This window comes from Balaenoptera ricei, chromosome 11 (genome assembly GCF_028023285.1).
Source record: "Balaenoptera ricei isolate mBalRic1 chromosome 11, mBalRic1.hap2, whole genome shotgun sequence".
NCBI lineage: Eukaryota > Metazoa > Chordata > Mammalia > Artiodactyla > Balaenopteridae > Balaenoptera > Balaenoptera ricei.
This window is the reverse complement of record NC_082649.1, coordinates 53,554,953-53,571,527: the sequence shown is the minus strand read 5'-3', so window position 1 is coordinate 53,571,527 and position 16,575 is coordinate 53,554,953. Positions and strand designations below refer to the sequence as shown.

General features: G+C 45.9%; 2 protein-coding genes across 3 annotated transcripts in view; one reads left to right on the top strand and one right to left on the bottom strand.

The window, feature by feature from the left end:
* Positions 1–1,247, bottom strand: part of GPD1L (glycerol-3-phosphate dehydrogenase 1 like) — a 113,243-nt gene extending 111,996 nt beyond the window's left edge. For both annotated transcript variants that reach the window (XM_059939070.1, XM_059939072.1), the window contains exon 1: positions 1,135–1,247. In XM_059939070.1, the coding sequence (XP_059795053.1) occupies positions 1,135–1,181 (47 nt within the window). In that variant the 5' untranslated portion in view covers positions 1,182–1,247. The remainder of the gene's footprint in view (positions 1–1,134) is intronic.
* A 254-nt stretch (positions 1,248–1,501) lies between these two features.
* Positions 1,502–16,575, top strand: part of OSBPL10 (oxysterol binding protein like 10) — a 377,400-nt gene continuing 362,326 nt past the window's right edge. The window contains exon 1 of the mRNA XM_059939069.1: positions 1,502–2,833. The gene's annotated coding sequence lies outside the window, so the exon portion shown is untranslated. The remainder of the gene's footprint in view (positions 2,834–16,575) is intronic.

Here is a 16,575-nt window from a genome sequence, read left to right as displayed (position 1 = left end):
ATCATCATCTTGCAATGACAGATGTCAGCAACAGAGGCACAGGGAGAGGCCCCTCACCTTGCTGGGATGGAAAAGTGGAGAATCAGATAAGGTTTCCTGCAAGAAGTACTTTCTGGACCAAGTGTTAAAGACGGAGACCAAGTAACTAGTACCAATTGCTGCAGGACTCCTAGAAGCCTGAACCGTGATAAGTGTCCGGCCACAAAAAAACAGAAGGACTTTAAGGACATCACTCTGAACTATTCTATACTAGTCCCTCGGATGTGGGAAAAATAGCGCGCAGCTATGGAAAAAAGACTGAAAATATCAGATGCTATACCATATTCTGCCTCCTCTCCCCCAGCCCACTTTCCTCTACAGTAACCCAAACACACCAAATAATCCCACTGTGTAAGTTTCAGAAAGGTAACTAAAAGAGCTGACATTTAAAGTGCTTACAAGAACGCCTGGCACAAAGTGCTTTATAAACGCTAAAGTCAAATAAAGCCTATCGGAGAAGCAAAGCTGCGCAAACATCCCCCCAAGGGAGAATTCCCAAAGTCCCTGAGCTACTGGGGAGACCGGCCTGTAGGAACGTGGATTTTCTTCCCGATACTTAATATTAAAATACTAGACTTCGCAGAAGCCGGAGCGGGACCCGCACTTGGAAGGGCAGAGCCGGCCCCGCCCTCGACCTGGATAGCAGGCGCCCTTCAGTCCCCTCTGCTTCGGTTTCCTCGATTCGGAAACCCCAGCAAGAACGTTCGAGCCTCCTCCAACTCCTCGGCCCAGGCGATGTGCCAGGAGAAATGAAGAACGCCCTGAGGATGTTGCGCAAACCCCCCAGGCGTGGCGAGCAGGTGGCCTCCGTGCGCCCGCCGCGCAGTGCCGCGAGCGCAGACAGGTGCCCGCCGGTGCGCCCTCCCCTCTCTCCGCGCCGCCCCCGCGAGCACATGGGCCCAGGGCCTCCTCGCCCAGTGCCTCGGCGCGGCCTCCCCGGGCGCGCGGTGCCCAGCCCGGCCGCGAGGCCGCCCGCCCCGCCTCCCCACGCATGGTGCCCGGTGCCCACGCCGCGGCCGGGACGCGCGCGCTCGGACGTCCGGCAGAGGGGCTTCCCGCAGGCGGAGCCCGCGCCGCCGGCCCGCCGCCGCTCACCAGTTCCCCGAGCCCACGATGCACACTTTCAGGGGCGCCGCTGCCATGGCCAGGCCGGAACGCAGCAGACCGGCGCGCGCCTCCCCGGCCGGCCGCCCGCCTCCGCCCGCCTCCGCCCGCTCCGCCTCCTCCCGCTCGGCCTGAACCCGCTGCGGCTCGCGGCAGCCCCGCCCCTCCCGCCTCTCGGCCAATGGCCGCTACCACTCCCGCCCGAGCGCCCAGGGCCACAGCTGACAGCCGGGAGGACCCGCCCCGCCACTCCCGAGAACCACCGCGCACGCCCGGGCCCGGCTGGCCTCCCGGCCCCGCTCCGGCACCGCCCAGCCCTGCCGAGGCCTGTCGGGACTTGTAGTCCGCGCCCCCTGGATCGACGCTCCCGCCGCGCCCCTTGCCTCCCCGGGCGGCTGCGCCCTGACTCGCGCTCCGGGCGCCGGGGGCTGCACGAGCCTCCCCGCGGAGCAGTCCTGACCCGGCTGGCGCGGGTGCCCCCCACTCCAACCCTCTCGGGAAGAGCTGCCGGGGCTGCAATTTGGAGCCGAGAGAGGATCCTGGATTGACTCTAAAGTCAACCAGGCTTGGTCCAGAGCTCGAAGTGGCCACCCCATCCTCTTCAGCTTCCGCCTCCCTTGTGGAAACAAGAAACCACCTGGCACCGCCGAACTTCGCGGTGGCCGTGTATCTTCTGAGGCCTTCGGGACTTGGCCGGACAGTACCTGAGCTCTAGGGAGGGGGAGACCCGGACGCGGGCGGCGTCGCCGTCACCCACTGGCTTGGCAGGACTGGCCTCCTCATGGTCTTCGCCCCAGGACACCAGGAGGGTTTGCGGTTCTGAGACCACGCTTCCCTCCTTCCTGAGAAACAGGACGTTGTGTATCCATTCTGAGCATCACTTTCCACCAGGCGCCGCGCTGGACCCTGAGGAGGAGGACAAAGCGGTGTGAACCAGGGTTTCTGAAACTCCGCTGCAGCTCTGAGTCTCCGGAGCTTTTCAAAATCCCCACGCCCAGTCAGCACCCCAGACCAATTGCATCAGAATCTCCCGGAATGGGATACAAAACATTCAGATTTTTTAAAGTTCAAGGGGTGATTGCAAGAGGACTCAAGATTGAGAACCAGAGAACCAAAATATCAGTGGAGACTGGCTGAGGAAACAGATACTCTAGTACCTAGAAAAATACTAGGCTTATTAGTTTGATGCTCAGAGGATTAACTGTTATTTTTGTTTTCACTTCTACATTGTATGAAAAATTTATCTCTGTTACTTATGATACTTAGGCAGGGAACTACTTAGAATGAGTGAGACAGAGCGTGCCCTCCACTCCTCACTGGTGGTTAGCTCTCAGTTATTCTCCAGGAAAGATACCAAAGCGGGAATGATGTGAAAGATGGACTATCCAAGCTTTATTCATTTTTTTTCCCTTGCCATTTGTGTTACCAAACAGGTTTGTCTAATTAAGTAATGAACTCATGTACTTGAGGAGTCAGCATACTTTGCCAAGATTCACACCAACTGATCGGCTCATTTTTAGCCTTTGCCTGAAAGATTTATTCCTCATATGGACGCTCCCATTCCCCAATGCTGCAGCTGCACCCGCATGAAAATGAACTGCCTGAATGCTCTGTGGACCCATCCTGCACAGGATCATACAGGGTTTATCGATCACCGGAGATGCATGACACATTGTGCCAGGATGACATAGTGAGTAGTCATTTACTTTCTAGACTGGCTACAAAGATCATGCAAAATTACATGTATCAACAGGGATATATACATACATAGTATAACTGTAAGGGAAAAGAAGGGAGGGAAACACAAAATACAGGATTGTGGTTCTAGTGGAGAGGAAGGTTGGTTATGCTTTACATTTTTACATATACTATAAACATTTTTGTGTATTGATTTAATGAAGGTCGTGGGGGAGGGGAGAAGCTCCAGGACAGAGGAGTGAGACAATCCAGTGCTGAGATGGCTGGTCCTCTGCCAGTCCTCCTCCTGGTCAGCTAAGATGGCAGGGCTGCCGAGGTTGGCCTTCTGTGGGTCACCCAGAAGAGGGTTAAACAACCTGGAGGACGACAGGTTAGCCCGTCTCATTGGACATGTGAACTCTTGAGGGACCTGGAGAAGTCCCAGGGTGTCTACAATTCGGTGCGTGGAGACAGCACCTGACAACATAACTGGGGTACGCGTGTATCTTGGTAAAAACTCACCAGGCAGCTGGGAGAAGCCAGGCAGCCCTTTAGAAACTCAGCCTAGCAATCTCCTTAGCCAGGTCATTGAGTTCATGCAGCACACTTCTGATTTTCTGCATTACAGGAGGCACGGCAACACTATTCCAAACTTTCCTATAAACTGGAGTCTCCTTTCCTCTCTTGGCTCCAGCTAACATTTTCCTCCGTTCTCTTAAGCCCTCACCACCAGCGTCCTACCGTGTCCCTAACACCCTCCCAGGGCCTTTCGACTCCTGCCTGCTACCCGGTCCCAAAGCCAATGCTGCATGTCAGGTGGCAGCAACACTCCACTTGCAGGGCTCAACATCCGCCTGGTTATTTCTTGTTGCTTAACAAAGCATCCCAAAGTTAGATCTCCAAGCAGCCACATTCATTTCTTTAGCTCCAGAATCAGAGGGGAAGGCTCTCTCCACATGGGGTGCACGGTCAAAGGGGGCTGGAGGATCCACTTCCAAGCTGGCTCATTTGCATGCTGGCAAGTCAGTGCCCACTGCTGGCTGGTGGGCTGCAAGCCTGAGTGTTCTCCACGTGGGTGGGCCTCCCCAAAAGCTGCTTCTCCTCATGCCTGCATCCTACCAGCAAACATCTCAAGGGAAAGGAAAGTTGCCAATTTCTTAAGACTTGAACCCCTAAATTAATCACAGCATCACTTCTGTCATGTGATCTTTTGGTCAAGAAATCACAGAGGCCAAATTCTAGGGGAGGAGACATAGGCTTCACCTCTCAGTAAGACAATGTCAAAGAAGTTGGGGGCCAGGTTTTAAAACTGCCACAATCTGTAGTGTATTTTCATATTATAAGTGAGGACACTGAGATACAGCAAGACTAAAAAAGACTTCCCAAAGTTCCCATGGGGAGTCAGAGCCAGGAATTGGGGATTCTGTATCTTACACTCATGTGACTACTCATTCATTCAGTGTGTATTTACTGAGCACCTGCTGCGTGCCAGTCACGGTGCTAGGTCCCAGGGATGAAGTATGAAACGAGAGGCAAGGTCCCTCCCCTCTTAGATACTTACATTTAGAGGGAGATACAGGGCCAGTTGACAGGTAATTACCCTACAGTGTAATTTACTATGGCAGCCCAGAAAAAAAGCCTCTGTCCCAGATTTGGGGGCTCACGGAAGGCTTCTTAAATAAAGTAAGATCTTTGTTGAAGCCTGAAGAAAAAGGTGCTGTTGGCAAGGTGAGGGGCTGGTGGCGGGTGGGCGCACAAAGGAGCTCTTCCAGGCAGAGGGAACAGTATCAGCTAAGATTCAGAGATTACAGACAGATGACATGTTCAGGAACTAAAAGGAGCTCAGTATGGATGAAAGGGAGAAAGGAATAAGGGAAAAGTATGAGGCGCAGGGTAAATTGAGAGAAATGAAGATAGGGAGGTAGAGGAAGTGCCTGATCATGACTGGCCTTATAAATGATATCAAAGAATTAGAACTTAAATCCTGAGGGCAGAAGAAGCCATTGTAGGGTTTAAAGGAGGAGCTTGACATCGTCAGGGCCAGGAGGCAGAGGCCAGGTGGGAGCCTGCTGCAGTGTTTATTCTTTTTTTTTTTAAATTAATTTTTATTGGAGTATAGTTGATTTACAATGTTGTATTAGTTTCAGGTATGCAGGAAAGTGATTCAGTTATACATATATATATATATACACTCTTTTTTAGATTCTTTTCCCATATAGGTCATTACAGAGTATTGAGTAGAGTTCCCAGTGCTGTACAATAGGTCATTATCAGTTATCTATTTTATTTATTTATTTATTTATTTATCTATTGGCCACACTTTGGGCATGCAGGGTCTTAGTTCCCCGACCAGGGATTGAATCCGGGCCCTTAGCAGTGAAAGCACCAAGTCCTAATCACTGGACCACCAGGATATTCCCTAGTTATCTGTTTTATATATAGTAGTGTATATATGTCAATCCCAATCTCCCCATTTATCCCTCTCCCCTCTTCCCCCCCTTAGTAACCATAAGTTTGTTTTCTACATCTGTGATGCAGTGTTTATTCTACACAAGAGGTGATACTGGCTTAGATAGGATGGAGGCTGGTGTGGTGGTGATGGCGATGGGGAGATGTGGGTGAAACTGAGACATATCTAGGAAGTAGAAAAATAAGACCTACTACTTTCTTGGGGGCAGAGAGAGGAAGGAGTCTAGGATGACTCCAGCTTTCAGGCTTGGGCAACTGAATGAGTATCATTTGCTAAAACAGGAAGAGGAATTGATCTGGAGAGAAGGGTGATGAGCTCAGTTCTGGAGAAGTTAAGTCTGAGGAGTCCATTTGGATTCCATGTGCAGATTTCAGGGAGGCAGATTTCAGGGAGGCAGTTAGAGACACATTTGCAGATCATCAGCACGTACTTGGAAATCCCAAGGGGTCAGTGCCTAGGACACTGCCAGGCACAGAGTAGACACTCAATAAATGTTGAGTGAAAGTGATTGACATCACTCACAGAGACGGGTCAAGTATCAAAGGAAGACAAACCAGGACAGGACTCTGAAATGGACTTAACATTTAAGAGCCTGAGAGGATGAGAAAGGAGCAGCAGGAATGCAGAGTGTGGTGTTATGGTTGCAAAGGAAGACCGCATTTCCAGAAGGAGGGGTGGTCACAGGGGAGTTTGAGAGTGGTCAGACAAGATGAGACCGGAGTGCATCTTTCAAGCTAGCAGAAAGAAGGCTGCCAGCAAAGTATGGTCGTGCAGGTAGCACACTGCACAAGGCCAGTGGGCGCCGTGCACATTGTGGACATTGCAGATTGGTGTGCTTGAGAGGACCATTTTCTGACAGAGGGAAGCAAGTGTCTTGAGGAAGGGATACCTTTTTCCAGTCCACACTGGAAAGGTCTGGTATGGGCTAACCACGGCCCTGGCTGTTGGTGGGCCCCATGAGAAGACTTCAGTTTCAGTTCTGGGCAGAGCTTTTGGTGGGTGGAGGCATAAATGGAAAGCAAAGAAATGGCGCTTGAGAGAGTGTAGACGCTGCTTTCTAGAAGTTTGGCTGTCAGCAGAAGATGAGGGCTAGGGACGTGTGGGGAGGGACGGCAAAACCAAAGGGGGAAGGGAAGAATTTATAGGGCTCTTTTTTCCCTTTAAATCGTGCGGGAAAGGCTAGAACATGTTGAAATATTCCTAGGAAGGAACCAGTAGAGAGGAAGAGGTTGAAAACACAGAAGAGAGAATGAGAGGGAAAGTAGGAGAGGGAGAGAGGGATTAGCCTTAAATTAGATGAGATGATCAGAGAAGGACTCTGAGCAGGGACACCTGAGTGAATCAAAGGAGCCAGCACTCCAGGGAGGGAGAGCAGCCAGTGCAAAGGCCCTGAGGCAGGAAAAATAGCCTCCGTGTTTAAGGAACAGAAAGAGCTGTAGAATAGTGAATAGTGAACAAATACGAGAGAGGGGAGAATTGCAGTCAGAGATGCAGTCAGGCCAGGACCTTGTGGTTCATAGTTTACAAGAAAAAAAAAAAAAAAAAAAGGATTTCCCCGTAGCCAAATCTGTGTCAACACAAGCATTAAAGTAAATAATGATAAATAACAAGGATTTACTGTATAGCACAGGGAACTATATTCAATATCTTGTAATAACCTTTAATGGAAAAGAATCTGAAGAAGCACATACATATACATGTATAACTGAATCAGTTTTCTGTACAACTGAAACTAACACAATGTTGTAAATCAAAGTACTTCAACTTAAAAAAATAATAAAGTAGATAAATAATAAATAACTAAAAATAAATAAATAATGATAATAATGGGCTTAAACCCTTTGAATGAACTAAAAATTCATGGGTCTATGGTGATAAGAAATACGTAAACAATCTAGCAGAAGGGAGGGCTCCTGCTTACAGTAGCATGCCAACTAGTAAACACAGAGGGAAGGACAGTGCTCCACAGTCGTCAATGGGTGCCAAAATAGTGGTGGAAGATTGATGAGGGACAGGATATTTACGGAGCCTCAAAGTTTCCATGCAAATTGCTTACAGGGGATAAAAAACTTCACAGTAGAGAAGACTGGCCGACACCACCTTAATCAATTGGGCAACATCGACATTACCCGTGATGGGACACACATGCCTTCTTTAGCTGGCTCGAGAAGGCATTTAGTTAATATTGGCTTGTCGAAAAAATATTTTGAAATAGCTCCCAGGCCTTGGGATTTTATAGATTAAACACATTTTTACTTGTCTGGAAGTCTGACAGAGAATCACCAATTTTTTCTTTTTCCAAGTAAGGATATAAACCATTTGCCATATACTATTCGCATTTCATTTATTTTATTTATTTTGATTCATCTTATTTATTTTAATTTGATTAATTAATTAATTTATTGAATAACTGCTGCATTCACAGGATTCAAAATCCAAAAGAATGGAAAGGGTATACAGTGAAATTCTCTCTCCCTCCCTTTTCCAGCCCCCAGTTCCCTCCCCTGAGGAGACATCATTACCAATTTCTCTTATGGACACATTATTCTGTTGCCTGCGTCCCCACTTAACATTATTTCATATTGCAAATGCCAGTCAATGCCAAAAACTATGCACATAATGAAAATGCAAAACGAAGGATGTAAAGAATAAATTAACCTCTTTAGAAAACTCTCCCCACAAAGTCTTTCTTTTCCTTATTTTTCTGTGGCACTGACGATGTTTTCACAGGCTGGTATTGGTTAACTTCATTCCTCTAATTCCAGGGAAGATGTAAACTTGGGTCGCCCTCGAGAAACATTTTATCTACTCTGTCCCCCAGTACATGCATCACTGCTTTGCTTCCTAATTACACACCGTACAGCCCCCAGTGGTAACATTTGTTCTTGGTACGACAGGCTTCAACTGAAATTGCCCATCTTCAATATTGCTATTGACAGTCTAATTAGAAAGTACAGATTTTTGGCCAAAGAAAACTGTCTCATTCTGGAAATTTATGTGGGCTTTTATCTCAGTTCCTTGGGGAAAAGAGACAGAATAGATGAAAGACAGATTTCGCTGCTTGAAAAAACCAAATAGAGTTCCAGACACAACAGTAGCCAGTGTCAATTATAATCTGTTCATACCGAAGTATTAAATTATCACAAGGGTTGTGCACCAGGTTGTATCCACCAAATGTGCCTTTTCACCAGCCCCTTAGACTGGGGTGGTGTAAGGATTTGTTGCTTGTTTTGTTTTTTTTTTAAACTTTGGGTTTGTTTGTTTGTTTATTTATTTATTTATGGCTGTGTTGGGTCTTCGTTTCTGTGCGAGGGCTTTCTCTAGTTGCGGCAAGCGGGGGCCACTCTTCATCGCGGTGCGCGGGCCTCTCACTGTCGCGGCCTCTCTCGTTGCAGAGCACAGGCTCCAGACGCGCAGGCTCAGTAATTGTGGCTCACGGGCCCAGCTGCTCCGCGGCATGTGGGATCTTCCCAGACCAGGGCTCGAACCCGTGTCCCCTGCATTGGCAGGCAGATTCTCAACCACTACGCCACCAGGGAAGCCCCTGTTGCTTGTTTTAAAGATCATACTACTATAACCTACCTTTTTTTTCTTATATAAATTTATTTATTTTATTTTATTCTTGACTGTGTTGGGTCTTCGTTGCTGCGTGCAGGCTTTCTCTAGTTGCGGCAATTGGGGGCTACTCTTCGTTGCGGTGCGCAGGCTTCTCATGGAGGTGGCTTCTCATTGCGGAGCTTGGGCTCTAGGCATGCGAGCTTTAGCAGGTGTGGCTCATGGGCTCAGTAGTTGCGGCACATGGGCTAAGTAGTTGTGGCTTGCGGGCTCTAGAGCACAGGTTCAGTAGTAGTTGTGGCGCATGGGCTTAGTTGCTCTGTGGCATATGGGATCCTCCCAGACCAGGGATCGAACCCGTGTCCCCTGCATTGGCAGGCGGATTCTTAACCACTGCATCACCAGGGAAGTCCTACAACCTACCTTTATTTAGGAGCCAGCTCTTAGCCAAGCACTGGGTATTATTATTGATTACATCTGGTGTACCAGCCACCTTGGATTACTTGGAGAACTTGGGAGTTTTAAAGATGAAATTATCAGACTCAGCACTGTACCCTACCAGAGAGAGTCAGAGATACTTGTTCAGTTTCTACCTGATTAAAAATCAAATGTTAACCTGGTCTTGGTTCTAGATTTGAGTCTTATTCGTGTGCTTATTCAACACTGAACTCCTATCATATGCTGGGAGCTGAGGATACAATGTTAAAGAAAAGAGGCAAAGGTTAGTCTGGAAAGGAGATCAGATAAAGAAACAATATCTTCCATAGAGTCCAGCCTGACGTTGCTCTGATAGGAAACAGGGGACTCTGGGAACAGATGGGAGTGGTACCCACTGTGCCCAGAGCAACAGGTAAGACTTTCTGGAAGAAGGATGTCTGAACTGAAGGATGAGTAGGAATTAAATGGGAGAAGACTGAGGCAGAGAGAACAGCACATGTGAAGGCTTGGAGCCAAAAGAAACCTAGCTCTTGGTTCCTTTGAGAACTGAAAGTTCAGTCACTTAGAGGATAGAGCAAGAGGTAGAGACAGATGAGGCAGACAGGTGGACGGGGACCAGGTAATGGAGAGTTCTCTTGTAGGGGTTTGGATTTTATTTTGAAGGCAGAGGGGGAATATTGAAGCATTTAGGCGGATAAGTGAAGTGGTCATATTTGTCTTATAGACGATCACTCTGGTTGCATTTGAAGGGGTGAGGGGGGGAGGAGGTTAAGGATGACTTGCAGATTTCTGACTTGGGTCGCTGGGTGGGTGGGAGTGTTTTGAGGCAGAAGTTGCCTTTCTTGGCAAAAGCAAAATATCTGTTGCTTTTCTGGTTTTCCTCTTTTCTAGACCATGAAATCAGATACCATGGCTGTGTTACATTCATGCCCAGCTGTATTCAAGATTGGTTGTAGTTTTCTGTAAATGACCTGCCAGCATAAGAGATGTGATTAAATTTGTAAAGATTGGCACTTTGGAGGAATTAAAATTTTTCCATTCTTAGGTCACTTCTCAATGCACGACAGAGTTGGGTACAGCTTAGCCCTCATAATATCACTGTCACTCTCCATGGGTTTTTTTCTCTTAATTTTTAAAAACCAAAGTAATACATACACATAGTTTTAAACTGCGTATTGTACTAAATACTACTAAATGGAAAGTGACAATCCGCCTCCCAAGATTCCACTCCCTGGAAATAACCACTTTCAACTACTTTTGGTCTTTCATCTGATATTTACTTCCATATTTCTAAATAATGTTCTTATGCTACTATTTCTTTTTAAAGTAAAGTTTTGGGGTAAGTAATATGTTCATGTGGCCCTAAAATAAGACGTGTAAAAAGAAATACAGTAAAGAGTCTCTCTCCTTCTTCTGTTTCCCGTTAGTATACTTCCCACCCAATCCACTTTCCTCAGGTCACCACTGTTAGTTTTCTATATGTACCTATATACAAGAAAATAACATTATATATTTACTTTTCTTTTTTTCACACAAAAGGTGGCATAGTACCCCTCATCAATCAGGGTGAAGTAGAATGTGTTGCAGTAACAAACCATCCAGACACCTTAGCGGATTCTTTCTCATTCAGGCTCTGTGTCCTCCCTTGGTGGTTTCACGTTTTCCTCACACAAGGTTGCAAACCAGCTGAATCTCTGCCATCTGGAGTGTCATGCTTGTGATGGCAAGAGGCAGGGAATATAACAAATTGTTCTTAGGCCCCTAAAGGCTTCCTCCCAGAGGTGACACGTGTCACTCCTGCTCCCATTCATTGAGCAAACCATGTCATGTGGACCTGACTGTTTAAAGGGGGCAGGGAAGTGCAAACGTATCGTGTGCCCCGGACTCAGACAGCTGGATGTGCTGGTGGACCACACTGATGGTCACCTCATAGACGCACCGCTCTGCACCTTGCTTTTTCTCAGCTAAGAACATATTTAATCATGCCCTATTTGCTCTATTTGAGCAAATAGAGCATCTTTATTTATTTATTTTTTTAAAAGGAGATGGACATTTGCATTTTCCCCAATGTTTCCTTTACAAAAAAGGCTGCAGTGAATATTCAGATGTTATTTTGCACACACGTGAATATATGTCTAGGATCAATTCCCATAAGCGGCATTGCTGGTTCAGAGAGTACACACATTTGTAATTTTGATAGGTATGGTCAAATTGCTCTCCACAGAGAGTAGGCCAGTTTACATTCTTCCCAGAGCCTTGCCAAGGGAGGGAGTGTATTACCAAACTTGTGGGATTTCACCAGTTTGATGGGTGAAAATATTCTCACTTTATTTTTACACTACATTTCTCTTATTATGAATAAAGTTTTCTGCTACTTCTTGATTTGTATAATTCAGATGTCCTGTAATAGTATGGGAGTTACTTCATTAACACTGGCGCCCACCCCACCTCCACCACTCCACATGCCCCTATTTCCTCCCTAACATCCTCTCTGCTCTGTAATTGCATCACCGTTTGGGGTCAATTCAGTAATTAGTTTGCCTTTTTATGACATGTAAACATATTTAGCTATAGCACTGAGAAGTGTATTATAATAAGATTTCCTCTCGTGTATTCTTTCTCCCCCTTGGACTTAATAATTGCCTTGGTTTTTTGCTCACATTTTTTTTTTCTACCAATCCTTAAAGTTTTATCATTTGCTCCATTGGATCAAGTATATTCCTATCAGTAGTTTTCCCTAAATGATCAAATGTATTGACTATTTTATTGATCCTATCTTTACCTGGCGATTTCCTTCCCACTGTCTTCTGTCTCTTACGCCATCCTGACCTATTTGCTCTCTTAGCCTGCTTCTTGGATCCCATGTCCTTCTTCTTCTTGGATTACTCCTTAGTTAAGTAGAGCATATCAATTACGAATTTCTTAAAAATTCTGTTTCTAGGTCTTTAATGGCTTTGTTCTGACCTCACCTTGATATTGGACTAGTATGACATCGTTGGGTAAAGATCATTTTCTCTCAAATTATGGAGACGTTATTCATTGGCCACTAGTATCCAGTGATGTGTGAAATAATACAGTTCAGTTCTATTTGTCCTCCAGGATCCATTCTTCCTTTTTCCTTTAGTAAGAAAATGCCTGACTTCTAGCTTCGCTGGAGATCACATTTCCTAGCCTTTCTTGCAGTGCTCTCTGGACAGGTGACTTAAGCTCTGGCCAGTAGACTGAGTTGAAATCCTGCTTTCCACTTCCAGATTGTAATCTGGAAGGAATCAGCGTCCAAAGTTCTTTCACTTTTCCCTCTTCCCCGAGGAGGGATGCAGACATGATGGGGGTACCTAGGTTCACCCCCTAAACTCAGAACTAGAAGCTGGACTGTGAAGATTCCTGAGCTGCCCTTCCAGCCCTGGGCTCTACCTCTGAGCTATGGCTGGAGCTGGGAATAAATTTCCATTTTGATTACACTGTTCCATTTTCTGTATCTCTGTGTTAAAGCCACTTAGATTATTCCCTGCTACACTGTTCCTTTCTATATGACCTGTGTTTCTTTCTCTGAAACTTTTAGGATCCTCTTTTTAACCCCAGTGTCCTGAAATTTCATGATTATGGCCCTGTCACGGGTCTTTCTAAATTCAGTGATGCACTTTCCGTCGGAATTATTATGTTTTTCAATTCTTGTCTCATTTTTTGAGGAATTAGATCCTATCTGTTTTCTCTGTAGTTTCTGTCTGCAACTTTCATCATTTAGCATTTGTGTCCTTCACTGAAGTCCTGCCCCTACCCTCACTTTCTGGATTTTATCTTTCAGCTCTTTTGGTGCTTCTATTTTTTTTTTTTTTTAAAGGCTGTGTTGGTGGTTTCAGTTTCCAAGAGTTCTTTCTGATTATTCTTTTTTATCTCTTTGAACATATTAAGTATAGATTTTTTCCCCTTCGTTTTCTTTTGTGTTTGCATTATCCTGTGTGTGCTATCTGTCATGGCAGGGGCTTTTCCACACGTTTGGTGTTGTGAGCTGTTCATAGTTAAGCGTGAGGCACCTCTAGGTGGCTTGGGCGGGCTTGTCAACAGAGGGGCGGTTGGGTGGGTGGCAGCAGGGCTTTTATGTAAGGCACTCCCAAATGTCATTATCCTGATGACTTTTCTTCAGAGCAGGTTAATTTCTCAAGAGGAGAGTTCTGTAGTTTCCTGACAGGGTGGAGGGCACATGCCTCATCCTTAAAGTTGAGGGGGAGAGAAATCACACGTACAGTCCAAACTCGCTTTCACATATAAAGGTATGAATGATTCACTTTAGCGAGCCAAGGATCATAACATATGCATACTATAGCATGTTTGTTTGTTCATTTAACAAATATTTATAATGACTCTCTCAGTGTGTGTGTGTGTGTGTGTGTGTGTGTGTGTGTATAATGCTGGTAAGGCAAAACTGAGAAAAACCCCATCTCTGCTTTGGTTTGTAGCAGATGTGATCACAATGTATGGTCAGATAAGGACTGCCGTGATGGGGGTGGCGATGCCAGGCAGGGGATTCACCTGTATTTTGCAGGGAAAGGGGGAGAGTGGGTGGGGGCGGGACTCTACTCCTTTCTGCCCATTTTACAGATATGGAGTTTCCCTTCCTGCTTGTTCCCTCTCCTGCCCCCCCCCCCCAAAAATAAACCCAGGTCTACCAATTATATATTGATAAATCAATATGTGTTGGTAAAACCTTTGACATGCCAATACTCCTGAGAAAATGAAAGCCTTTCTGTCATTCATACCTTGGTATTAATTACGTTAACCAGATAATCACTTAAGCTTAACTAAACTATGGGATGTTAAATGTAAGAAAGGAAGATCACTAACTGCCAGTCTAAGAGAAAGCTGAATGTATTTGCTTGCCTGGAAAGGGAGAGCTATGCCATTCAGTCTGAGTTTCAGAGTGTTACCCCAAAACTGGGTTTGCCTCTTGGTGGATGTCGAGCCAAAAGACACAACCAAGCCAGAGATCGAGAGAAGGAAGGATTTACTACTTGCAGCAAATAAGGAGAACACTGGGGATCTTTCCCAAAGCAGTGTCTCCCCGAACTGCGAAATTGGGGAAGTTCTAAGCTAAGGGAACATGCATACTCATGAAGAGGCTTGAGCTGAGTGAGGAGTCAGCATAGAATCAGGGCAAAGGTCGACAGAGTCCAAGCTTCAGCTGATTGAAGCCACAGTGGTCAGGAAAAGTCAACATCATCATCCCTTAGGTTCCAGTTGATATGGTTGTTGAGCCCCCCCGAGGGGGGTAGGGTTAAATTCTGTAAAATAGCTCAAGAAAGTGCTTCACGCTAATCTTTACCATGAAACAGAACTGGGAGTTTACAACTGGTTTATTATCTTTGCTGTTGTTACTTTTCTTTCTTGGTAACAATAGTTTGTCCTTTTGTTCCCTTCAGATCATTACTACTGAGACCCATTCAAGGGCAAGCATTGGCCAGGCTTAGATCATAAAATGGCTTAGGCCAAAAATGGCTTCTCTTATGTCAAGAAAGACATGCCTGGTTCTCTTTCGCGGGGGACCCTTTACCTTATCTGCTTAGAAGAGCAGAAATTGGAAGGGCCAGATACAGAGCAAGAAGGGAGCAAGTAGAAACAAGGTAGCCTTCTGAGCTCTGGTCTCTGCATGGTACACAGGGAGGACTGTAAACTCTCCTTTGTAAACAGTCACTTTCCTTCCAAGTGTCACATCAGTGATTCTGAGAAACTTAGATTCAGACAGATCCAGGAGGGGCCCAGGACAGGATTCAGTAGACAGGATTGTCTAAAGATAGTTGAAACTCAGCAAGACGTTCTTGTCGTTTTGTTTTTTAAAACAGGGACCGAGTGGTTCCATGACAGTGTGGATTGAGTTTACAGGAAGCTTGGAGGCCTTCCAGGTGGGACATTCCCGAGGTAGCATTAAGGGGTCTGAAATAAAGGAGGAAGCCTCTGACAGTGTCAGGGGGATGTAGAGAGCGTTAAGTGTGTCTGTTTGGAAGAGGAACTTAATAGACTTTGCTGCTTTACCCAGGGTCTTAGGGATACCTCTCTCGCCTATGTCTGCAGCCATTCCTGGTGGTCTTGGCTCCTCTCCATGCAGTAATGAGGAAGTTGGAAAGTTGATCACATTTAGCTGAATCAAAAGGAACCCCACCCAATCCTTTGGGACAGGCTATCCATTTAGAAACCATCTTGGGACTTACCCGGTGGCGGTGGCCCAGTGGTTAAGAATCCGCTCACCAGTGCAGGGGACATGTGTTCGATCCCTGGTCCGGGAAGATCCCACATGCTGCAGAGCAACTAAGCCCGTGCACCACAACTACTGAGCCCATGTGCCACAACTACTGAAGCGCATGCACCTAGAGCCTGTGCTCCGCAACAAGGGAAGCCACCACAAAGAGAAGCATGTACACCGTGACGAAGAGTAGCCCCTGCTCTCTGCAACGAGAGAAAGCCTGCGCGCAGTAACGAAGACCCGACACAGCCAATAAATAAATAAATAAAATTAATTTTTCTTTTAAATTAAAAAAAAAAGAAACTGTCTTGCACAGTCTTTGGTCTCTTTTTGTTGCCCTTCTCTGACTTGAGTCTTTGTTCTTGGTTTTTCCTTTTTGCTGTCTTTTCTCCCTACTTTCCCCCAGGTTTTAATTCCCCCATGCTCCCCAGGATCCACCTCTGTGGACATTTCCTGAGCTGTACCTTCCTCTATTCCCATAGGGTCCAGATCCTTCACCTCCATTGCCAGTTAAACTTCAGGAAATTGTGTAAAATATGGCACAGATCAGTGATGAATATCCTAATATAAAAGAGCTCTTATAACTTAGTAGAGAGAAAACTGAATATCCTAGCAGAAAAATGAGCACAAGACATGAAAAGAGAATTTGTACCAGCAGAAACACAAAGGACCAATAAACATGTAGAAACATTCAGGATCAGAGGTAATATTTAGATGATGGAAAGAACAGGTAACCTTTTAAAAATTTATATCTTCTAAACGTTCTATAATAGGTATGTATTACTTCTGTAACAAAAGAACAGCAATAAAATATGTTCAAACCATCTGGGATTCAAGTCCTACTTGGTTCATCTTGGTTGAGGAGTTTGTAAAGGATGGAACAGGCTTTATGTATTCCCCATTCAAAAAAAACATTTACTGGGAATTCCTTGACGGTCCAGTGGTTAGGACTCTGCACCTTCACTGCCGAGGGCTCGGGTTCAGTCCCTGGTCGGGGAACTAAGATCCCCGCAAACCGCACGGCACGGCCAAAAAATAAAATAAAATAAAATTAAAA